Consider the following 25,079-nt stretch of genomic DNA (forward strand, 5'->3'; position numbering starts at 1 on the left):
AGATTTTAGATTTTTAGACTATTTTTCTGTGTTGTGTAAGCCTGTCAAAGGCAAGATAGAATCTTGGCTCAGTGCAGGCAGGACACAGCAAACCCCCTCCCCAGCCCTGCGTGTCTCTGCGGGACGCTGACCTCTCCAACACGTGAAAGCACCGGAGAAACCTCTGGAGAGCAGAGGACTTTGGCGGACGCCCACCGCCCGGCTGCCTCTGCCACTGCCAAGGTTAGTCAAGCACCAGCCGCAGACAGAAGCAGCTTAACTTGTTTGTGGTTCCTGAAAGACAAACTCAAGCCAAACAAAATAAAAAATCCCAGGAAGAGTCTTTAGGCTGCTCCTTCTCCAGGTCCCTGCTGCTGCTTTGCCACACGAAGCAGGAGCTTTGGCAGGGACTGAACTTGTAGCCGGCTGAATTCGGAGGGACCTCGTGTATCTGGGCGCGGTGGAGGGTCGGGGGCAGCTGGAGAATCTCTTCCAGTTGGCAAAAAGCACCAAAAAAAGTGCCAGCTGGCACCAGGTCCCTTTTACTGGATTGCCTGAGCTGTCACTGTGCTCAGTCCGGTGTTTTCGGAGCACGGCTGGCGTCACTGGGTCAGTCGCAGGCCCAGGAGACACGGACGGCCCCACACGTCCAGCCGGGCTCCAGACAGACCCGAGTCCCTTAATGGCAATTTTCCTGTGTCGAGAAGACCTCGCACAAGGACAGTCACCTGGTTAATTCTGCTTAAAAAATGCACCTGTAGTAGAGTTGCTATTATCTTGTTGGGGTGCACCCCCAACCCACCGAGTCCAGCAAAACACAGGAGGGCATCTCACAGCCAGAGCAACAACGGGGTGCAGCAGGTCCCAGTGTGAAAACAAATCCTGGGTGTTCCCGCTCACTCGTCGCGGCCCCGGGGATGGCCCCAGGGGCTTTAACAGGAGGATGCATTTTGATTTCGCTTTGGTTTTCTGCTTTTTGCACCACGGGCTGGCTCTATTTATTTATTTGCAGAGATGCCAGCCTGCCGAACAGAACAGAGCGAGTTGCAAGGGGAAATAGAGGAAAAAAACCCAACCCCCTTTGATATTCCCTTCCCATGAGACCGGCTGGGGCTTTGTTTTAAAGGTGAGCTGCAGAACATCAGTTTAAATGACAGCAGCTTGCAGACAATGATGGGTTTGGAAAGAAACCAGCAAAGCCACAAGGGTGGGCAGGGATCCCCCTGCTTCCCGGGGGCCAGGGGCTGAGCCCACCCTTCCAAGAGAGGGGGAAGGGGCTGGGGACCGTCCCTGCCCTGGGGACGGCTCATCCTGACACTGCGGGTGAGAGCCCGGCGTAGCCCCTGCTCCCCTCTCCAAGCCCTGCTCCCCACGCCTGGCCGGCTGCTGGAGAGCCCAAAGGCTTACACGGCCAAAATCCGCTCTCTGGAGAATCTCTCCAGCACTGACTGTTTCTATCAGCTGTATTTCCTTTATCAGTTTCAAGCATAACATTTATTTTAACTACCCCCGGTTGAAGCACAAGGGTGGCATTTGCCCCCCCAGGAGCGGTGAGGGATGTTACAGCGAAGCTGGTCCACGGGCGCTGCCCCAGCCAGGAACCCAGCCCCGACAAGGCCAGCCCTGCCTTTAGCAAGTGACCCCGGCGAGAGCTCGGTGCATTCAAGCATCTCGCCCCAAAACCAAACCAGCCTGTTGGGTTCGTTACAAGACTCATGACAACATTACCCAAATATTTTCTTATTAAAACCAGCACATCCAAACACACACTGCTCTCCGCCTGGCAGGTGAATGTGCTCTTACAAAACTGGGCTGGAGAAGCTCTCCAAACCACGGGATCTTCAGATAGTTCTTAAAATAGAAAACGGTTTCTAGCTCGCAGGCGGATGGTGGAGGAGCCCAGGGCTGAGCGACATGGCACCCTGGGGTGCTCTGCCCCGCCGTCAGCCCCCGCTCTGCCCTGGCACCCACCGCAGCCGCTGCGGCATCCCCTCGCCCTGCGATGGACTGGCGTGGCTGTCTGGGGAAGGCAGCCACTGTCCTGTAGACCTCGCACTGCCAGAAAGGAATCCTATGGGCACATCAAGGCAAATGGCTGTAGACAGGTTCAGCAGATCGAATATTTTTAAACTGAAAATTTTGGCCTTTTTTTAACCCATTTGAAGCTGGCCCTGTGGACATGAGTGGCCACGGAGCTCCTGCTGCACGCTTAGACACTAGATTTCAACAGTTAAGGTGCCACACGTACCACCTAACCACTGCAATTTCCAGACTACAGCATCAAAATTGCCTAAAAATTGTTTTTTGAGGGCAGAAACCCTCTGAAATGCGAGGAAGAGCCCGATTCCCTGGCTGAACACCTCAGGGGATCATCCCCGCACTCTGCTCAGCTTCCTTCTGCCCCAGGTCAGATCAGTCGGGGAGGGGGAGCCGCAGGCAGAGACCACCAACGCAACAGTGGGGCACGGCGGCCGGCAGCAGCGGCGATGGCCACCGGCTGCGAGGCGCGGGCAGAAGACGAGCTCTGAAAAGATCCTGCTTTTTCTTAGAAAACTTCAGTCTGGAGAGGAGGAAAGTGAACCAGGACTCACGTGCCCGCCGTGAGGGATGCGGGACATGGTAAAAAGCCCAGCTCGGCAGCAGGCACGGCCCGACGAGAGGCCAGAGCTCAGCTCTGTTACCTGGAGAGGTTTTGAAGTGGGGGAGCCCGGACCTTCACAGCAGAACTATTTTTCAAAGCCCTTTTTAAGCTCGAACTAAGAGAGACTTGCCTTTCATAACTAGAAGAAGAAATGAACTCCATTCAAAGAGCAGCGATTTTTGGGTGCTTGGATGATGTTGAAGCTCTTGGCTGAAGCACAGACTGCAATAAAATTGGCCACAAAAGTATTTAAGGAGCTTCCTCTAAATCTCCAGCCTCGCAGTTAGAGCAACCTGGTTCTGGAGCAGCCTACGGGGAGAGAGGAAATGGGGGACCCGGCAGCTTTTGGGGTGCGACTCAGTTTGGGAAGGGGCTGGGCACGGGGCTGAGCCCCGCTTTCCGGAGGAAGGCTGTCCCGCCGGCGCTCCGGTGGCCCTGGGATGGGCAGCACCGGCCCGGCCGCTCACCAGGGAGCTCCTCGCCGCAGAGTCACCGGCAGCCCCGTGGTGCGTCCAAACGCATGCCGCCGGCCCAGCCCCCGCTGGCCTCTGCCGGGGGCTCCCCCCAGCCTCGGCTTTTCTTCCCAGGTGGTGTGAAACCTCACCGCGCCTTTTGTTTCTAAATGTTTAAATGAGAGAAATAAACGGCGTGCGGAGCCTTCCCCGGAGCGCAGAGCACAAGCAGGGCAGGGCTGGGCCGGCGCCCCGGAGCGGGATGTGACCATGAACTACAGCCGGCCAGACTGGTCTGTTTTTATGACCCAAGCGGAGAGACATGGGGATTAATCAGCCAGCCCACGGGGGACGAGCTGAGTTGGGTTTTAAATTCTTTGGTGCCTGTAATAACTGAGGTGAGTCTCTTTGTTCTTGTGAACTGTAATTTTTCATTTGACAGCGTCCCTTGAACACAACAGCCAAACAGCCGTGTCCAAACACACCCCGTACCCGGGAAGCGAGACCAAGCTAACCCAGCTGCCTCTTTGCTCCCGTTCACACAGGCACATTTTCCCCAGCGCAGGAGACCCCAGCAGCAGTTTGCCTGAACATCGCTGCTCCGCGCCCGGCGCCGCTCCAGGGACCTCGGCCGCCTGCACGCTTGACAGGGGACAAACGAAGCCGTTTCATCGCTCCCCGCCACGTGCCCACGCACGGGGCGCTGGCTGCCTCCTCCCAGCCCCGGACGGTGCGGGGCTGCGCTCCCCTGTCGCCCCGTGCCCAAGAGCAGCCCAGGCATCGCGGGACGGGACGTGGGCTGGCACGGCCCACTCCCCACCCCGGGAGGTGTTGGGCTGCGTGGCTCACACAGCTCTCCTCGGCTTTCCAGATGCAGGCGATCGGGTTCCCCGCTGGGATTACGAAGCGTAGTGTTACCGCTGCCAGGAGCGAGGACTCAGTTTTCTTTTTTTCCTGCTCGCCCTGCTCCCCTTCCCCCCAGCACCAGGAGGCAGAAGGATGTGTCAGCTCAAGGCTGAGACTAAAGAGGCTTATGCTGACTATTTACCTTTGCAAGGGTCTATTTTTGGCTGCTCAGCTGCAGCTAATTCAATGAACAGGGCAGCGATTCAGGAGAAGCCACATGAGGGTCATTGTTTCTAGGATCCACTTTGCAGGGGCTAGAAGCCTTGCTTCTTTTTTGTTCCTTGTTTTTTTTTTCCGATGGCAAAGAGTGTCACAAAGGAAAAGGGGATCTTGGGGACAGGTCAGAAGGACCTCGGAAACCCGCTGCCCTGTCCAAGCTTGACTTGTTGCCTTTCCTTCACTACTACCCTACCCCAGCTGCTGCCGGAAGGCTCCAGGCTGGCTCCACACGCCCTCCTGTCCCTGCACCTTCCACCCAAAACAAGCTCGGAAGTTCGTCGATATCCAGTGCGAATTTAATAATGGCATCGGGAGTTAATGAACAGGCTGAGACTGGAATCAAGTCACCCGGGACGTGACCGCTGCTGGTAACCAGGGAGCAGCCGGGTTATCAGCTCTGTCTCTTTCTTTCTCCGACTACCACGAAGTGGAGGTCAGTGTACGACAGGCGCTCGGGGTGCTCCCGAGGGTGAGCACAAGGGCCGCTGTTGTAGAAAGACACCTGAAATCTCCTGCTGGCAGTGGGACCCGCAGGGGACAGCAGGCACAGGAGAGCTGGCCGAGGGGCGGCAGGCACGCTGGTCCCGGCGATGTGCTCCCCCGCAGCTCAGCACCGCTTCAAAGAGAAAAACCAGCTTTTTCCACGTGCTGGAAAACCGCAGAGCAGAGTCTCTAACTAAACAAATCCTGACTGATGTCCACATGGCTGAATGACATTTTAATAGTGGAAAAATAATGCTAAAAATTGTCCACTTTATCTCTTCCTATTGTCTTTTACTGGCTGGGAACGACTGCTGCAGCAAACCCAGCTCCGGATCTTCTGGTCAGTGTTTGCTGGTGCCTCCAGCCCGCTGCAAGCAGCCGGTGAGCCGAGGTGGGGTCTGCCCGCCCCGTGCCCAGCGCACAGAGCCCGGCAGAGCGGCCCACGCGCCGGCCGCTCCTCGCGCAGCGCTCCCGGGGAGGCGCCGGCTGCTTTGGCGCTGACAGATGAGCCACGGTGGTGCGAAGGCTCGCGGCGATGCCCGTCCCGCGCGAGGAGGCAGGTGGCAGCAGGCGGTGCCTGGCTCCCGCTGTCCCCACGGGGAGCTGGCGCCTGCCCGCGTGCCACCAAGCCGCTCTGCAGGAAGATGCTTCTGGCGTTTTCTGACATGTGGTTTTTCTGACCCTAATTCAGCCACCGCCACTTAGAGCTTGCATCTAGGTGAATACATCGAGTGCTGCCACACGTCCCCAGGCTGAAATCAGTGGAGCCTGGGGAGAGCAACGCAGGCCCAGCACCCAACACGTCTCTTTGTACGGCTGCAAAAGGACCGGCTCAAGCTGTGGGGACAGGGTCTAGCCAAGTGCTGTCCCCCGACTATAAGGTACAGCACCCAGCCTGTACAGCAACATACCACACAAATGCCTCACACAAACTTTTATTATTCACTGAAACACCATAAATCTCAAAGAACTCCCTGCTTCACAGCATAGCAGCCACCAGCCCTCATGCGAGGTGTCACCTCCTACAACCCCAGCACGCACCTGCAGCCTTGCAGCTTCGGAACTTCTCAAAGCCAGGCTATTTTGGAGGTGTGCGATACTGCAGCAGGTTTCACCACTGCGCTCATCAAGCGGAAGGTTTTCATCCTCTGAATTAAAGGCACACAAATCAGGAGCCAAACTGTCCATCCGCCACACAACAGCCACTCTTTGGCGCGGTGCCTGCATAGGGTCAAGTCTTCTTCCCCTTACGAACGCAGCGTGGGCTTGGTATGTGTTGGTTTCACACAAAGCATCCCAGTTGCCAGCCTCCCTTCCCAGCAGGTACGCAGCATGTGGGCTCCACAACAGGCTGTGGGTAAGACCTTGCAACAAGATTTTTAGAGAAATCTGCTTGTCAGACGCAGGAACCCGCTGCAGCACTACGCACGAGGATATGGGGTTTTCCACACGTGCTGCTAACAGGACAAACGTGCCTGATAGGCAAAGCTGAAAAGTGCGCGTGGACTTCGCACCCCGCCAGACCAAGACACAGTTGTATAAGAGGAGCAGTGTGGTTGAAGTGAGAGGGAGCAAGACAACCAGGAAAGGCTGCAAGACTTCATACGCCATGCAGAGGGATGCAGCAAAGCCGGTACCGCCCACTGTCACCTCGTCTCCTTTTTCATTCTTACAAGGAAACGATTCCCCTGGCTCTGTTTGGCACAAACGCTGGCTCAGGACACACCTTTGGATGCCACTGAATTTGGTAAGGACATTTGGCAACACGGCTGTGCTCAAGGCCCCAGCTCCACTTCTAGTTGGCAAATTTTATAGAAGACAAGAGGAGAAACATGCTGTCCTTTCAAAAATACTTCAAGGGAAACTTTTATCAGAGACGGAGCTCGGCAAAAATGACTGCAACAAACCAAGTTTCATTTTCACTTTGGGATGGGGAAGAGGTTCACTACTGTCACCAGCTGAAGAGCCTACAGCCCACTTGGAGTGTATGTGCTACAGCCTACGGCAAAGACAGGTAAGGACAGTAAATATTCGGTAATAGAAAAGAGCCAAAGGAAACACATTGGGAAACATACTGGAAACAACAGACTTCCATAAACAAGTGTCTAAAGTCTGCAGTTGTCAGCATAAAAGAAACAGCTTTGCTGTAATGTCATGAAGAAGTAAACTTTGAAAGGTGTCTGTGAAATACCCTGACTACAGAAAAGCAGTGCTTTAAGACCTGTGGCTGTACACTTTCTGTACAAATGGAAAAAAAATCATGCCAGCCAGTATACCATATAAAAAAAGAAGAGGCGAGAGACAAGACCTTCAGGTGACCAGTTCTTCCTCGCCAACAAAGCAGACACCTTCCCTGCAATCCCAGTAGTCTGCAGTTTTATTTTTGGCAGATTATAATTAAAATGGTCTTTATGGCTTTAGAGAAGCCACTAAGCTGCACGTTTTGGTTGAAGCAGAGAGTGCGTGTGTGTGGTATGCTCTAGATGAAGGGACATCGCAGAGAAAGGTCTTGCCACAGCTCTGCTCCTTCCACCTGACCCACGAACGCTGCTGGTTGTTCTTGGCTCTCTTTAGTGTTCTCATTTCTTATCAGCAAGTAACAAAGTTCTGGTTGCTAACCAGTCCAATCCCAGAGGCAGAATAAAAAGTCCTTGTTAAGACCTAGAAAAGCTTCATGTTTCTAACAAAATCAAATCCAAACACGTGCAAACACTGTTCCTGGTTTGATGCATTTTGTTCAGGTTCCACCACCAGTGCACTGGAATTTGCTTTCCCTGTAGAGTGATTTCATTCCTTGTCCATTCTCCACCTTTCAGTCTTCTCAGGAGTCTTGACGAGCTATCCCTCCATTTTTGTCTTCAACAGTTTTCCTGTGCACATCCTTCCTGCCCTTCCCTCTTCCGCTGTCACGCCCTGTTCCTCTACAGCTATTTTCGGAAAGCAAAGACGTCCCGTGTTTTCAAGCCTCTCTTGCCTTCCCTTCCTGGTTTAGGAGAAGACACTTCCGCCAGTCCCCCATACGGGCAGCTCTCGGACTCCGGGTGATGGCCAGAGCACTCCACAGCGGGGATGAAGCCACTGTCCCACATTCCTGTCCCACACAGCTTGCACAGGTCATGCAGGCTGCAGGGGATGCGGGGTAACAGGTGGAACTGATAGAGCAGACTCCTCGCCTAGAGGGGAGAGAGAGACAAAGTCATTCGCTCCTCACCAGAGGACAAACACGGGGAGCAGAGGTAGCCCGCGGCCTCCTGTCCCATCCTCCTGTTTAGCTGCCTTAGAAGAGTCAAAGCTTCAGCAAAGGAGCATCCCTCCCGAACACAAACCTGGAGGTTAAACGAGGCACTGGGGACACTGCCAGGTCGCCGGAGCTGCGCACGCTGCAGCACATCCCACGGCCTGCAGTCACCCCAGCCCGAGGTGGACTGGGGACCGTGGCACAGAGACGAACAGCTCTGTCTGCCGTTTCCCCTCAGTATGTGCGAGGGTTATCCCAACCGCTCCGTTACCTCCTAAGCACTCTACAGCTACCTCTTATTTCTGCAAAACTTGTTTCCAGGCAAACAGCAGCATCCTACCCTCCCAGGCTGCAGACAAGCAGGGGGATACTGGAGATGCGGAAGATGAAGCATCAGTCCCTCTTTTTCTCAACGCTCTGACTCATCTCTCGGACCTGAGACTCGGCCCACATCAGCACACGGGCATTTACCTTCCTGAGTACAAGTTCTCCGTTCATGTGCATAGCCAGGTTGCCAAAATGCAGCAGCATCTGGTCAGTGGCCAGCTGTTGTTCAATGACATCATCCCCATAAATCACCACGATGGCCACACAGATAAAGAGGTGGAAATAGTCAGTCTGCAATGAGAAAACAGGGGCTGGAGTACAGCAGGTGGAGGCAGAGGTCTGATTCAACCTCTCCACCTTCCACAAGCATGTCCTTAGCAGAGATTTTGTGCTCCTTCCAGTTTTGCCTAGTGATATTCAGAACGTGAGTTATTGGTGAATTCTGAATCACAGCCGAGGCAAAGTCTCTTGCCTTTACAGCACAGCAGCAAGGTTTGGACCACAGCTTTCAAAGCAGACTAGTGATTTTTCGGAAGACATTTTCCAGTTGTGTTAGAGAAGTCTGAACTTCAGAAGTGGATGTTCAGCACTTTCTGAAAAACCTCCTTTTGAAGCCCGGACATCCTCAAGTAGGAGAGGCAAGTGTCCATCCTCCTGCTACATAGACAAACCTCTTCGATACTTACAGACCCCTGTAACACCTACTTATTTTGGATACTGTGCTACTAAGAGCCTTTAAGGAAATTCTGCAACACTTGCTGAGACGGTGAGGATTCAGCAAAGGACACGCTGCTGCCCAGTGCGCGCTGTGCCCATCTCCAGATGTCTAACCTGATAGTGAGCCCAGCACGCTTCCCACATGCGCAAAGCCTCAGCATCTGGAAATTCACGTTTGAAACAGAGGAGGATCCAACGGTGACAGAAAAGCATCTGCAGGCCATCCTCTCCCAAGGAAGAAAGGTGCTGGTAGAAGCGTGGGTGCATGAGCCGTAGCAGCTCTCGCAGGTACATCTGGAAAAGATGCTCTCAGCTGAGCCACTGCCTCGTGCACAAGGACTCGCGCCGCCCTCACCCACCACCCCGGGGAGCCCCCCACCGCGTGCCAGACCTGGGCTCCCGCAGAGCTGGCCACAGTTCTCTTCTCTCACAAAAAGCTCCAGCTTTACAGCCTCTTTATTACAGCACAGCCAGGAGCACGCTTGGATCTACCGTTAAAGGCCAGAGCTCACAGGCCACAGCAGCTATTTCACCAGGAAGGATGGTGGGTGAAAAGAAAATCCCATGACAGCTACATTGTGAAAAGAAAGAAGGGGAGAGATTCAGGCTGAGGAAAGCGGCTAGAGCCTTAGCTAGAGAAAAGAAAGGACATCGCTATCTCTGGCAGTATTTCATTTCAATAGAGGCCGAGCAATATGGAAGTGATTTTGGTGAGCCTGACTATACAGGCACATTACAGCGCATAAATCTGTACATTAACTAACTGCACCTCACCAGCAGCCTCCCATGGGGAGTTTACCACTTTAAATTGGTGCCATCGTGACCCGGAGAGGATTGTTCCAGGTTTAGAATGGATTTTTCAGGTTCTTAACCAGAAAACAACTGACACTCGTGTTAAAACCTAAAAAGTTCCCATTTTTAAACAAGATCACATTATTTTAAGAAACTATAAGGTTTTTCATTTGGACATCATATTTAAAAATCTATTAAAGGTATTAAGACCTTAAAAAAACCCCAAAACGCAAAGAAGGGGGCTGCAGCTCAATCAACTCCTCTGCCTCCTCTGCCATTCACACTAAATGCCCCAGAATCAAGACAAAAACGAACCAGTGAGTCTTCACTGCCTGAGAGAAGTGCAAAGAGAAAGCAAGCAACATCCTAAATACATTTGATCATAAAAGATTCCTCGAATCAGCATCTTTTAGCATAGCCAAGGTAACTTTACTCTGCCAATTTGTTGGCTATAACCATCTCTGGAGTGTCCCAATCATCCAGGATCAATTTTATCCATCAGGTATTTTGTGGCTTTGGAGTGTGATTCGGCACGCTGGAACCCAACAGCCCAGGTAACTGCGCTAAGGCATTCCTCTAATTTGACTGGGGAGAGGAGAAGCTAAAGACAGGACTAAAGGGAGCTCAGCATTCAGCCTCACCAGCTGTTTCTCCATATCCTCATCCCGGGGTGAGCTGATGAAGATCGTGTTCTGCATCAATCCTACAAAGCACCAGAAAGTATCCGACTCGTCTAGGACCTCTGCCAGGAGTGGGGCAACCAGGTCGGACATCCCCTGGGAGTATCCAATTGTTGGGTTAAATACTGCATAGTTCAGCAAGATCCTCCTGGAGAAGAGATGCAAATGGAGAGGTGAGACACGGAGAGGGCACGTCACAGCTGAGCGCGGTGCCCTTTCCCTTCTACCCCAACTCCCACCATACAGGCTGAGTCAGGCAAAGTGCAGAAGAGCCACAGATCATTCCTGCCATCTAAAAGATTAACTTGCAATTGCACCCGGAGGCTTGTGAACTTTTGAGCATTTGTACAGCATGTTGCATCCCACAGAATCGCCTCCCCTAAAAGAACTCTATCTAGCATAACAAAGATACACTAATACTATACCTAACAGAAACTCTCATTTTGTAGGATTACAACATTTTGCATCAATCCAAAGAGGCTCCTGGATGGACAAGAAGAACTCTGAACAGCACGCAGCAGCCTAAGACAATGGATTTGAACAGAACTCCTCGGGCTCCTGTTTTCCAGCTGCAGGCCAGCCCACTGGGAGCAGTGCAGTAGGAACAAGCCACACAGTTCATCTCGGGTACAAAGACACACAACTCTACTGTAAGGTGCTTTAACACATACAGATAAACCCTGCTGCAAACATCAGTCCAGTGAAATAAACTCCAGGAGAAGGTTTTGCATACACAGGCACCAAAATATAAAAAGAAAATGAGAATTTAAAAAGACTAAGAGGACAGAAAGGAAGGGCCCATGGGAAAGGAGAGATGATGCCTACACATCCGTGAGGCTCCAAGCCATACTGTTAGATGAAATCCAACTGTTTTGCAGGCACACATTTACAAGTCACACACCCATGAAGCAGACTCTGGTGTGCTCGTCCTCCACCCCATCAGGAGAACCACAGACCCAAGCAACTGCCCACAACCCTGCTGCAGCACCCGTGACCCTCCCATAGCCAGAGAAGGCTCACACCTCTTCTGTACGCAGGGAAGCTAGGTGATGGGAGCAGGGTTATTATATCAAGAAGTAAATGGCTAAAGCAGCAGTGAAAGCACTGGGGAAGAAGTGCTTGTTTTTGCATCGCTTGGTACCAGTCGCTGTATGCACGGTGCTCTTCAGCATTCCCAAGGCAGCGACCTAGGCAGCCTGGGCCAGGGGGGCTTGCGGAGTTTTCTATACATTCAGTAGGACAAGTTGTTTGGGACACTAGAATCAGACACTTCACCTCATAGTTTCCACATTTGGGTTGTCCTCCCCTCGAAAGAACTGGTTGCTGCGGTCAGTCCTCACAACATCTTTATCTACCGTGAACTGTACTTTACGCCAAAAATCCTTCTGTTCGTCTGGACTCATTGAAAGCCTGAAAATTGAGCAGCAACAGGAATGCGTTGCCAAGAGAGGAATATGATTGCCACAAGGAACAAAAAAACCTTATTTCAGCTTTAGTGTTCAGAGAAAAACTATTCCTGTACAGAGTTGTCTCATCACCTGAAAAACAGACAAGCAGGTCTATTCAGAACAGCAGATTTTCTGTCCAAACGGATTACTAGAACCTCCTGGTTATAAATGGGATGATATGATGTGTTTTCTGTGATAAACTCCACTTCAGAAGCAGTCGGACTCTGCTCTCCACTGCTCCTTGTGGGTGGCACACCAGAACCCACCACTCTGTTTTGATTGTCTCCTAATTAATACTACTGCTGTCCCTCTCTGGCTTAAATGTACCCACATCTAGTTTACAACATACAGTTCTTGCAGTAATAACTTCCTTGAATTAGATATCCCTTCTTCTTCCCTATTTTTACAACCAGATATATTTATAAAGAAATATAAGATCTCATTTTCACCTTCAGTGCTCTAAACCAAGCATGCTAAGCCTGTGGTCTTGCCTGTGAGATAAGCTTCCCCACGTGGCACCGACGAGCCTGTTACAAAAACCCAAGTAAGATAATATTTGAGCTCTACGGCATTAGCTCCGGACCCTCAAGAGGCCAGCTGTGCCTGATACACCTCCTTTACCATCCCTCTCACTTCTCTACTCCAATCAGCTTCTCCTGAAGCGAAGGAGGCAGAGACACGGTGCAGAGACACCGTACGTCACCAGTGGTATTACTGCAACACCAGGCCTGAGGAGAGATGAGCAGGAGAAGATGAAGCTGGTCTGTTACCTTTTCTCCTGGATCTCAAAGTATTCTTTCCTCTTCTGCAGTCTCAGGGCCTCCCTCTCTTCAGAGGTGGACTCGTAGCTGTAGTAGTGCAGCAGAAAGGGCCACACCTCCCCACGGATGGAAATATCAATCCCACCAAAGAAAATGGCCTGGAAGAAGGAGCAAAAGTTATGACTGGTACAGTTTTAACATTCCCAAAAACAGCAACAAGAAACTGCCCACTACTATGCTTTGGTGGCTTTGCAGTTCTTTCCTGACAAGTGACGCCTTGATTCAAGCTCCTGCAATTTGCACATGTTTAGAGGGAAAGTGCTGGCCTTCTATTCCCAGACGAGACACAAATCGGGCTCATTTCAATGTCAATAACCCCCCCTGGAGAGGCTCTATGATTAACGTGTCGTTCTCATGTCACGGCTTAATCCCCAACCTTGGAGACACTGCATTTCACTGCAAACTTCTCTCTCAAGACCTGGACCCAGTGCTCCCCCGCAAGCCCTGCATTATTTCATACAGTAATCTCAATTTTTCTTTCTCTGATTGGTTCACACTGCATTTTGCAAACACGCCTAGCACTGGACACTTCGGGTGACTAACTCCAAGCAGCAGCAGAAGCCAGAGAGCTCGCTCTCCTCAGGGAGATGCTCTACCATCCTGCCTGCAGCAGACTCATCTGCAGTCCCAGCAAGACCTCCAGCAAGCACTACATGCCAGTCTTTATACTCTCAAACGCCCAGTTCTTACCCCCCAGCATGAAAGCAAACTCCTGCTCCTTCCACCTGGGGACTCGCACTCCGCGGCAGGAGAGAAGGGATCAAAACTGCAGCAGCCGCCCCTCTCACCTTCTGCAGCTTGTACTCCTCTTCCACCTGCCCAGATTCGTTCAGGTGATGGAGCCAGGCAGACACGTCAAGACGCTTGTACGTGTTCTCCTCCGGGTGGGTTTCCGAGGAGGGCAGCTTGGGACGGCGGATGGAGAACTGCATACATGTCTTCTCATCAGTAAGCTGCTGAACAGGGGAAAGCAAAACAAAAAACTGGAAGTAGGAGCCAGAGATAGCAGCAGAGTATGAAACCCAGCGATTTTCAGAGCAGGAAAACCTTTTTGCATGGTTTACGTAGGATTAAGCACTGAGGCGCTGCACTTGGGGAGGCTTTTTTTTAAATTCCAACCCTTACAATAGCAAGAGTGATTAGAATAATTAAAAATCTGAGTACCACAAAACAGCTTCATCTTAAAAAAAAATGTTTCCATTCCTCCCCCAATCTTATCCCTGACCTGAAACTGAATTAATGCTGCTTACAGCAAAACTTCACCCTGCCAGGAATGCCTGCAATAAATTACATATGATTGGCCATATACAAAGGGATTGCTGTTAGGCAAGCAGGGAACTGCACTGCCAGGCTCTCTAAGGGCACTCATGATCCCAGTGCAAGACTGCAGCTGACATTTAATTTAAAAATCAAAGGTTGTTCAATGCAAAAAGTGAGCCCATGCGACCATAATAAGAAAAGCAGCAGGGGGCTCTGTGGGAAGGATGGAAATTTAAAAATCACTGTTTCTAATAAGCACATACAGTATCTTAAACAGATAATTAAAGAGCTCTTATCACATTTGTATGTAGATTGAACAAAATATGGCAAGATGCCTTGTCAAAACATTTTCCAATGCAGTGTGCTACGCTTCACAAAATGGATGAAAGACTCTTGACAGAATTTCAGACCTACCACTGCAGATTTCCCAGCCACCTTACACGCCTAAAGCACAGTGCTGACCTGCCGGGTCTAGCAAAATAACTACCTAAGCAAGTCTTCTGGATATTCCATATTCCACAGGCAGAACAGGAATGGATGGGGATAAGCAAGTACAACAGAGACCTCGTGTCTGACTCGCAGCTGCATCCTAAACAACATCCAACACGTTGTAGCTTTCTGCCTGACTTGGTGACATGAACTCATAGCTTCATTTCTCCAACACACTCCTGTGGCTAAAAACCTAAGTGTGAAACATCTGCTGGAAAAACCCTCTTTGCCCCATGAGCCTTGCGCAGGTACCTGGTCCTTGAGATGGGTCTCTGTGCAGTACTTCCATTGCTGAAACACCTCGGACAGTTTATCCAGGCCACCATGGTGAAAATGGAAGATCTTGTACTGGCTCTCCCTGCTCGCAACAACCAGTTGTCCACAGGTGCATGCCTCATCGCTGTGGGACAAAACAATGGGGGAGAACAACCTGCATTTATTGCCCAGGATAACGAGGGGCCCAGCAGGAAGCAAGAACATCGGATGACAGAGAGTGGAAAGCAAATTACAAAGAAGCGTAGCATCAAGTTGTCCCTTAAAACAGGGTGCAGAAGTAATTTTACAGCTCTGGGACTCGGTGATCCTTATGGGTCCCTTCCAACTTATATTCTATGATTCTATGACATGGCCATAGTGACCATTTTCCCCAAGAAGCTCCACTCATGCCTGGTAATGGCACTCTTTTACCCTTCCACCATGTGAAGGAATTAAATTTTGTCTTCCCTGGAGAACAAAAACCCAAGAAGCCTGCCCCACAGCAACATTAAGGCAGTACACAGTCAGCTCCTAGCGATGAGCTGACTTGGTCACACACAGCATTGTCTAGAGAAGAGGGAGTGAGAGCAAAAAGAGAGAGTAAAAATGCTTTTAATAACTTTTGTAGTAATTTGAAAGATAACTGAAGAGGCTAAGAGCAGCAAGACCCTAGAGGAGCCCTGGTGAGGGGCAGGCAAGGGAGAAGGTACCATAGACAGAGAGGTTTTCCATACCTCCAGGTTATTTTAAACATTTTTGGTAAGATAGCTAAGAGCAACCTTTAACTTACTAGGGAAAAAAAATCCTTTAGGCCCCATAACTGTAATGCAGAGGCTCTCCCGGGGAAGGCTGACACTTGCTTTCCTGGAGACAACCATTAGGGAAAGACTTCCAAGGAGGACTGCAGAAGCCATCTGCCTCCAGAGCCCCGTGCGCACTGATCCAGAGCACACACAAATATCACACACAATAATACGTTACCTAAAGAAGAGGCGAAGGGATCTCATTTGTCCCAGGTCCACTCTAAAAACACCACAGACCTGCTCTAGGGCAAACACTTTCTGCTGTTCGTCCCATCTGGTGCTCTGCGTTTGCCCATTATTCTCCTGGAACTGGGCACTGGTGTCGAGGCTGGAGGCAGAGTTGGTGGAGCAGGTCATGCGATTGTCACACGTGTCCCTGAAGACAAGAGCGTGGGGGAAGAAAGCCCCGCAAGACGTCAGCCAAAGAAGACTGCAGTTACGTGCAATAACCACAAATGCTCCAAGTCAAAAATCCTTTGACAGAGATCTGAAATTGGAATTCCGTGCAGGCCTAAGGAGTCAATAGCTGACAGCCCGCGTAAGAGATTAAATTATTTTTACTTAAATTAATTCCCTACCATCCCAAAAAAAGATCCTGGTTTTGGTCTGTTCCTGAATTCCACACAGAACCGGGGAGAGCGAAAACCATTCCTCAAAACACAGACTTTTGAGACGGCTAAATGAAGAAGCCCAGAGTGGGCACAGCCCAGACTGCTCCGAGGAGCGGCCCGTCCCCTGCTCCTTCATCGCAGCACCAAGACCAGTTTGGGGACCCCACCAGTCCAGCGGGCACTTGCCTGCCCTCCAGCCCACACCACAGAGCCCTCAGCTGCAGGACCCCTTCAAACCATTATGCCTCTGGGACTGACGACCCCTTGGACGCAAAACGTTGGGCCATCGGTAAAACACGACTGGAGAAGCACAGGTGCTCGCCAGGCTGCTTCAGCAGCTCCAGCAGCACTCAGCGAAGACTTCCAAAGGAAGAGACTTCTTGCCCCACAGCGCAAGCAACCTCAGCACGCAGCTCAGCTGCTCCGCACCGGCCGGCGGCAGGAGGAGCGAGCGCATTCTGACGGCAGCATGGACTAGGGATCTCATCCAGCAAATTCCCTCAGTGACCAGTAAGATCCAAAGATATTTCCCCTCAGGTCGAGGGGGAAATTTCTCATTATGCCTTTGCAAGTGACAAGCCTGGATTCGTGTGTATAAACTTCAGACGAATGGTTTCTGCTTGCAAACTTGAAACTTTGGAGAGTTAAGGAACGGGAAATTACACATGAGCTCTTTAACCCACCGCAAAGTAGAGAAAGTGAACCCAACCGTCTTCCAATACGCTAGCATCTCACTGCGCCCCAGATATTTATCTTCAAGAGTAAACTGAGTTTAAATTAAAACAACCCACATGCCCGCCACTAGCCCTGATCCCAAAAGAAAAATATCACTACTTTGAGAATTAAGTGAATCTGAAACTGTGACCCCTTGATTCTTAAAAAGGCCAATACATGTGAACAATCTCAGCGCAAGCTCTGAATGGGTTCCGCTGTGAAATCAGGGTGTGCAAAACAAGGCAAGTAGCAGGTATAAAGACAGCCCCCTGCAATGCCACTTTATGCAATGTTTTCTAATCCGCTTATCTAACAATGTAGGCACTGAACGCTGAAAATCACACACTCAGCATGCATCTGCAGCACACCACATCAGTATGCTTTCCAAGCCTGGCTACAGTGCCTCTTCCACAGGGACGAGCCTTATTTGCAGCATCTACCCATGGTTCAGGTCATTGCATTCCAATGGACAGGTCTCTGGACATCCCAGTTAGTTGTGGGTTAAATTTTTAACCAAGCCCCTGCGAGCTGCCCGGTTCAAATGTATGACTCTAAACCTTGGCGCCCACACGCATGGGAAATAAATCCCTGAGCCCCCTTCTCTAGTTCTGCAGCATTATGTAGATGAGACGAAGTCTGTTTTACTTTCAGCTGAAAAAGTGTCTTCGCTACTCTGTTCATGAAGTTCTGCTGCTCCATTTTTCTGAAAGAAAGCATCAAAGCAAAACTTACATTCAAGCCATTCGGAGGTTGAGGTCTTAGAAGTGACATGGCAATATCGCCATGTGAGCAGGGATCATACGACATACCCAAACTCACTCAAAGAGGAAGGACAGCAGTTTTTCTAGGGTAGACACCGGGATACTTCCAGTCACTCAAGTGCGGCTATACACCATCATCTGCACGTTGTGAATTTTTCCATGAAAATTGTACTGGCCCTTGTGAAAAATCAAGTGTTACTTTCTGATAAAGCTGCAAAATGTAACTCCCACAACATTCGGTATCTCATGTTAATGCAGAAGTAATAGGAGTCCTGCTACAAGACACTTGTGCTGGACTGCTTGCTATAAGCAGCTGGTATTTATGGAGCAACACTTCATAACAGCCACAGCTGGTTACACAGGATTTTCCTGGAAGAGATGACTCAAACTAGCTCAAAGACTAAGCAGAGGCAACCAATTTTCTAAAACTCTTGCAAAGATGAACTGGTCAGCATGACGAAGAGCTGGAAGACGCGTTGGCTGTGAGGATCATTGTCCCTGCGGTTCCCTTGTCACAGAGGCCAACGTGCCCATTCTTCAAGAGCATCATCTCAAACGACCGGTGGCAGAGAGACGACTGCCAAGAAACAATAGTTACCAGCAGAGCTGGGCAGGCTTGCTTTGATCCCAGGGAATTGTGTAGCTCCTCAGCACGGAATGCTATTGCCAGCTGCAGTTACTTGCTACGTAACCAAAACCTGCTTCAGATACACAAGTAGCTACCCGACAGCTCAAGGCTGGAGAGCCCAGTCACAAAGGTGCTGGCAATGTTATATTTTCTAAAATGCTTCTTCAAGACAAATGTGTACAGTGCACATTTAGCCACTAGCTACAAGCTTGTACATGCATCCAACATAGAGGTAAGCAATCTGAAGCCACACGTGTAAGTGAATTTACCCTTTCTGGACAGCAAAAAGCCAGTGAGTGTAAGCACGGTGCCTCAGAGTGTGCAGCCCAGGGAAATTCCAATGTTTTCATTGATGTAGAGTATGAAATCTGAGAGAGACATCTGTGCACCCCATGCCCTTTGGAGAGGTCGATAAACACGTACGTTCGTACACAATATAGATGCAGAGAGAGTACCACCTCATACATTGGTGTGTACTTAGTCACTGCGGAAATTAAGGAAAAAACCTCACTGTGTTTAAAATTACTTTTTCCTGTATATATTGATTGAAAAAAATGGAAATTATTCTAATCCGTTGGACTACTTTTTAAAATAATTTTAATATTGAGATTATTCTGTACTTAAGTAACAACAAGTAGTATGATCAATGCTAATTTCGTGGATTTTGGGGAGACCTCTAACTAGGCACACAAGATACACAGGTGTAAGGGGAGAATTCTCCAATTTATTATTTGTCAGACTATTGTACCCGTTAGATAAGGGATTTATATCAGAGTGCAAAAGCAGGGAGCTGAAGCACTGCAAGGCAAATAGCTGGAGGACATTCCAGAGAGACTTCGGGTTGTGGGATCCAGGAAAAACAGAGCGCCAGCTAGTATGCAGCACTGCTCAGCAAAACAAGAGGACAAGTGCTATGGTCCACGGGAATAAAAGGCACAGCGGAGAAAAAATAAGGAGGATTAGCAAAACCTGAGGCAGGAAACCCAGGGACATATTCATGATTCCACCTACGCCTTTTCCCCTTACTGAAGTCCCATTACCCTTTTTTCTCAAATACATCTCATTCTTGCTGGTGAGCAAGACCAGGTGGTGATGTATTTTCTCCACTCAACAATCAACTACAGCAATCAACCATATCTACATTCCTCGAGCTTTTGTAGCCCCTAAGAAAGCAAGGGCTTGCGTAGGGTGGCCACGGTCCTCCTCCCACCGCACGGGAACTCTCACACGCCCGATCCGAGGAGGCCGGCCACACTCGGCAAGTGAGACTTTCAGCGCGCAGTAAGGTGGTAATGGGACCTACCTTACTGTTCGGTCCAAGCATTTGTACACACTACAGCACAAAGAGAGATAAACCCAATTACTACCTGTGTTATAGAGCCAGGGTAGAGACCTGCACCAGTAACATGGGAAGACTATTTCAGCGACAAGGATCTAACAACTCATTTTACGACACGATGTGACAAATGTAATTATAAGAGGGAAAGGGGCTGAAGATTATAGCCATGATGTGGCAGTTACCTAAGCTGTCAGCGCGCACCACCCGATTCCCAGAGAGCCGCTTGCAAGAGCCAAACCCTCCTCAGCTGGCTCTCCATCACCCTTGTACTAAAGCACGCCTTCGCTAATAGCAGCTTTCCTTATAGCCCGAGCTATTCCTGCACACTGGCTTGTGAAGCATCATTTACAGACAATAAGTATCATCATAATGTATGAGCATCCATGTAATGGGAATTACATGCCCCTTTTCCTCCCCAGGGGTTAGCATTTCTCTGTTTCTCCACTGTTCCCCACAGGCACTGACCTTCTAGGTTCCTCTTCTTTCCAGCAAGGTGAAATAGCCCATGGCAGCATCAGCTGCCTAAAATGTCTAAGACAGACAGCCTCAAACAAATAATCCATCAATAAAAGTTCAAAGCTATCCTGAAATGCCTAAAAATTTAGTGTAGCGACTGTAGAAAGTGAGGTAATATTGGGCAGCTGGTACCCAAATCTATTGTTCTGATTAAAAAAAGTGTCCTTGACAATATACAGATACAATGAGTTGTGAAACATGCTGACTTCAGCGACATATAAAAGACGTGCAAAAGAAAACAGATCGGTAATTTGGGATTAAAAAAAATTTGCCAAAATATTTCTAGTCGTTCCAAGTCGCGCTGCAGAGAAGGACTGGAAGGAGATTGTGGGATGGTACCAGCTTCCAGAGCAGCGTGGCCACGGAGAGCCAGACGTTGAGAGCGAAACGCTGCAGTTGCACCAGCTACTCACAACTGATCAGCACAGACCAGTAACTAGGTTAAGAATTGTGTTAAATTCACCCTTTGGCTGAAAATATTTGGAACTTGAAGTTCCTTTGCCTCAAAGAGCCCAAACAGAATGGATTTACACTGACCTCAGTGAATAGGGAAAAAGGTGTTAGATAGTCTGGGTGAAAGTCTAACCAGAGTTTCTGAAATTAAATGTCAAAACATCCTCATCACGTGGGAGCGTATCTATACATCTGCAAACACGCGTGGAAACAAATCTAACAATTCTTCCCCATTTGTTCGGGAAACGTGTGAACAACTGCCCAGGACCTTACAGTACAAAGTACACGAATGTCAACGTGGACTTTCCAAAAGCTTGTTCCACAGGCTTTCCATTGATCTGTTTGCTTTCAAAACATAAATTTCCCCACGTTGAACTGCACTAAATGCTATTTAGTAGCTAATTAACTTTCTGTGCTGAAAACCTCCTGTAATTGCACTTCTTTCACCTTTTTTAGCCTGTGTCCTCCAGGGAACCCAAGCTGTCCTACGGCATTTGTTCTGCTCATTTCTATCTCACAGGCACAAGTTCCTTCCTGACACCCGACTGCCAATCACGGCTGCAGAGGTCACTGGAGACCAAATTAGGAGCACTCTGCCTCTGACAAACTTGCTTTGCTTCGCTTGCCATAAAGGGAAAATAAAAGGTTATGAAAAATAATTGTATCCTTTCACGCTCGGCACCAGGAAGCATATCCACAGCACTTCTAAAAGTCAGTGTATTATTGTTAGTCACTCTTCTTATTGTTAGTGTTATTAACGATATTCAAAGAACCAGCTATTTACATCTTAAAAGCATTGGAATCCCTCCCTCCGCCCCAACAGGGAAAGAGCAGAAGAAGGCTTGTGGCTACCAGCCGTCGGCCACCTCGCCGGCACACGCCGCGGGGAGGGCAGCAACTTCTACATTCACCCTCTGACCTTGGACCGTAACAGCAAGTTCATGATCAGGGAAGGGGCTCTGAATTAACATCAACTCTGCGAACACAAGCCCGCCAAAAAGAACATTTTAACACAACGAAATGAGGGACTCAAGGAAACCCGATTATGCAGCTTTGCCTTCTGATAGGCGTAATTGGTTTGTCCTTGAGAAATAAAGATCAAAAACAATTTGTTATGCTTTATGAGGCTATCGCAATCCGCTTTTACAGCACCCTGCCTCCCTTCCCAGAGCACACGCAGCGCCCACCTCTGCCACCGGTTCCTCATCCCAAATCTTCTCGGACAAAGGCCAACCCGCGCGGCGGAGCGGCGGGCGCCCCGGGACGACCCACCCCTGCAGCAGGACCGGGTGCTGCCCTCCCGCCCCGCTCTGCCGAGGAGGGCGGCAGCGGAGCGCGAAGCCTCGCTACACTGGGGGCTTTGTTGCTCCTAACTCATTCCTCCAAGACCTCGTGGCCTGAAGGGAAGCCGAGCGATTTTAGCCAGCAAGAGGGGGCATTAGACAAACAGCCCCGCTTACCTCCAAAGGGTTCCCCCAACTGCTGTGAATTAAACCAAAAGGAAAACAAAATAAACTCAGAATTCTTGAGTTAATCGTTCTGAATGTAAATGAGAAGGGAAAAAAAAAATCAGAAGTTTGTAGTGAATTAATGAGTGTTTTAATCTCTTTTACCCAATCGAAGTCTGGAATGTGATACACATACACCTTCCGTTAAAAGACAAGCAATCTGTTTTTCACAGACGAGACTTCCAGACAGGTGTAGGCTACTTAGGTAAAACCCAAGCAAGGTTTTTCTCTGTGAGTTCTTGGTGCAGTGAGGTAGCAGGGGCAGAGCTAGCAGTTCGATGCTTATGAATAAAATACACATAGCTCCCGAGAAGCCAAACACAACAAATCATTTAGAGCCGAGCGTATGCTGCTCAATGATGCAAATGTTACCTTCATTTTAAGGAAGAAAAATATTCCAAAAGCTGAATGGCAGATTTTTACAATCCATACAGAGAAGGGGCACCTCATGCCTAGGCTTTAGCTCATTAATAAATCAATCGAAATGCAACACTTAAAAAAAAAAAATTCCTTAGATGGAAAAAGTGATTTCTCAGCAAAGCCCAAAAAATAATGTTTGCTTTTCAGCCTATTCCAGACTGGAAAAGAGGACCTTTCTTACCAGTGTTTATTTTATATTTAAAATCAATGGATTATTTTGCTTTTTTCTTTCAGTTCTATCCATGCAAAAATAAAATTCTACACTAATTATGCTAATTACAATCAAGCCTTCAAAACCCCGGTCCCTTGAAAGCCCTGAAGATTACCTTTGTTCTTATATTCTTGGCTCTAAGTAATGAATTGGGAATTTCAGGGGACTTTTTACTGACAGACAAAGTTAACCAACTCCCTGGACTCTGCACTGCTGCTGACCCAGTATTAGCAGAGCCAGCACCACCCAGAGAGAATTTCACTGTTTCCACAATACAATGCGGATTTCCCAAGGGGAGAGCTTTCTTCAAGTAGCAGAAAAGGGAGAGGAAAAAGGAGAGCTGACTAAAAGCATGTTTCAGAGTTATTGTAAATGCTTAATGTTGTTATAATTGCGAGGACCGAGCCAAGAAGACAGAGACTATGCAGATTTATTTGCATATACTGTTGTACTTTCAGAGGGGACATGCTCTTTATTTTGATCCAGTTAACGCAATTCTTCCCTCACAAAGCTATGGATACCTGCCAGCACCATTTATCTCCACTCTCAATTAGGATTTCTGGGCGTTACGATCGTATAAATAAGTAACAGAAGAAATGCAAGAATATCCTGGGAAAAGGCACTTTGCTGCAATGCCTCCCGGAGAAAGCGGCCACCGCTGTATCTTGCCCTGCTCCTGCCCAGCAGATCCCCCCGCCCTTGCCGTCAGCCCGCCCTGTATCGCCGGCCTCCCACCCGAACCCACCGCCCACTCGGGAAGAGGAGCCCGGCGCCCCCTTAGAAAGTCTCTGTGTCTCCAGGACAAGCCCACGCTGTCATTTGCTGTCAATAGCTCTGTTCCATCGCAACCGGACGAGTGAAGAACAGGGGTACGGACCCGCCGCCCCCCAGCCCGGCTGCGCGGGGGGCTGCAGCGCCGGACCCGCACCCTCGGGCAAAGCGCTCCCGAGGGGCGGGAAGGAGACGGGCCCCAGCTCTACCCGCCGCGGGGGCACGGCGGCTCCGCCGCGGGGGCGGGCGGGCAGCGGCGCCGCGGGGGCGGCCCCGCCGGGCGGGGGGCGAGCGGCCACGGGCCCGGGGAGCGCGCGGCCGCGCCGCTGGGCGGAGCCCGCCCCCTGGCGGCCGCGCCGCGCCCACCGCCCGGCCCCGCGCCCGCGGCCACGGCCACGGCCCCCCGCGGCCCCCGCGAGAGCGGAGCCGCGTCCGACGCGGGAGCTCAGAGCATCCCCGTCCTCGAAAGCAAACCCGAACAACGCCTGGCGCCCCAGAACCTGGGGGGGCAAAGCCGTTCCTCTCTGTTCCTCCATCGCTCCCCTTTGCGTGGCCGTGGGGTCTCTTTCTTAGGATCACCCGCTCTCGTCACTGACTATTCCTCCCCTGAAATCCCAAATAAATAGCTTCACCATCCCGCTAGCTGCAATTCCCGATCTCCAGTTAGCTGTCACTATTTTCTTCCACAGAAATCTGGCAGCGAACCAACGGAGGGAAAAAACAAACCTGCTATAATTAATGTTCTTGCTGTTCAAATATTTATATAAAGCAAGATAGAGCCGTATGCCTCCGCAATCTCTTGGATCTGTCCAACCTTCTCAGCTCTGCAGCCGATAACAACGTTAATTGATTACACGGCATTGCTGATGGCAAACTGCTAAGGCCAGCTCCTCTTGCCAGCACCCGGCTCCGTGCAGACCACCTGAAAGTACTGCATCAGATGAAGCCTACACCTACCCCACAACTCAGAGAGAAGGGAAAAAGGACGGTTCTCCTGATGGAAGAAGGATTTGGGGATATTTTTTTCCTGGGCATGGGTTTGGGTACAAACGGAATTAGGTGCTTCGATGTCTTACATCATAAATCGTACTAGTTCAGGCAAGGTCCTAGGGAATTGGAGCCTGAACCAGAAGCAGTGAGGCACCCCAAGCACTTATCCCCAAGGCTGAAATCATTAAAAGTAAGACACAAGATGCTGCAAGAAGTTACAGGAGATTTGGAAGTCTGTGACCAATTCCCCTGGTTCTAAGAATATAATCACTTCTGTTACAACAGTGATGAATTCCCAACCTCTTGATGACTCCAGAGCTCCTGCCAGTTCACACTAATTTCAGCTCATTTCCCCTATAATTTTGCCTCCTGTTTATTCTGCAGAGGCCTGAACAGCACTAAGCCTTTCAGGTGAGCTGCCAAAACAACATGATGCAACACCGTATGCTTTGTTACCACCCGCTCCTGCAGCTGCTGCCACCCTCCGTGACGCTGCACCTCCGCTCCCTCGTGAGAAGGTAATTTACTGATTAGCTCCCTGGGAAGAGGCTTAACAACAGGATGTGCAACACATCTGTAAAAATTGCATCAACTGCGATGCCAAAGGAGTTGTGTGGTGTGCTTTGCCTCGACCATCTGTAATAGTT

The 25,079-nt window shown here is 50.0% G+C and overlaps 1 protein-coding gene across 4 annotated transcripts in view; it reads right to left on the reverse strand.

Moving 5' to 3' along the window:
- Nucleotides 1–4,189: 4,189 nt before the first annotated feature.
- Nucleotides 4,190–25,079, reverse strand: part of TBC1D16 (TBC1 domain family member 16) — a 34,203-nt gene continuing 13,313 nt past the window's right edge. For 2 of the 4 annotated variants that reach the window (XM_075169312.1, XM_075169313.1), the window contains exons 4-12: nucleotides 15,689–15,886; nucleotides 14,705–14,852; nucleotides 13,492–13,659; nucleotides 12,653–12,801; nucleotides 11,710–11,844; nucleotides 10,396–10,582; nucleotides 9,077–9,256; nucleotides 8,390–8,536; nucleotides 4,191–7,853 (exon numbers count right to left, since the gene is read on the reverse strand). In XM_075169312.1, coding sequence (XP_075025413.1) covers nucleotides 7,608–7,853; nucleotides 8,390–8,536; nucleotides 9,077–9,256; nucleotides 10,396–10,582; nucleotides 11,710–11,844; nucleotides 12,653–12,801; nucleotides 13,492–13,659; nucleotides 14,705–14,852; nucleotides 15,689–15,886 — 1,558 coding nt within the window. In that variant the 3' untranslated portion in view covers nucleotides 4,191–7,607. Of the gene's footprint in view, nucleotides 7,854–8,389; nucleotides 8,537–9,076; nucleotides 9,257–10,395; nucleotides 10,583–11,709; nucleotides 11,845–12,652; nucleotides 12,802–13,491; nucleotides 13,660–14,704; nucleotides 14,853–15,688; nucleotides 15,887–25,079 lie in introns of all 4 variants that reach the window. The other 2 variants (XM_075169315.1, XM_075169316.1) reach the window with 2 other exon arrangements.

This window comes from Calonectris borealis, chromosome 20 (genome assembly GCF_964195595.1).
Source record: "Calonectris borealis chromosome 20, bCalBor7.hap1.2, whole genome shotgun sequence".
Taxonomy (NCBI): domain Eukaryota; kingdom Metazoa; phylum Chordata; class Aves; order Procellariiformes; family Procellariidae; genus Calonectris; species Calonectris borealis.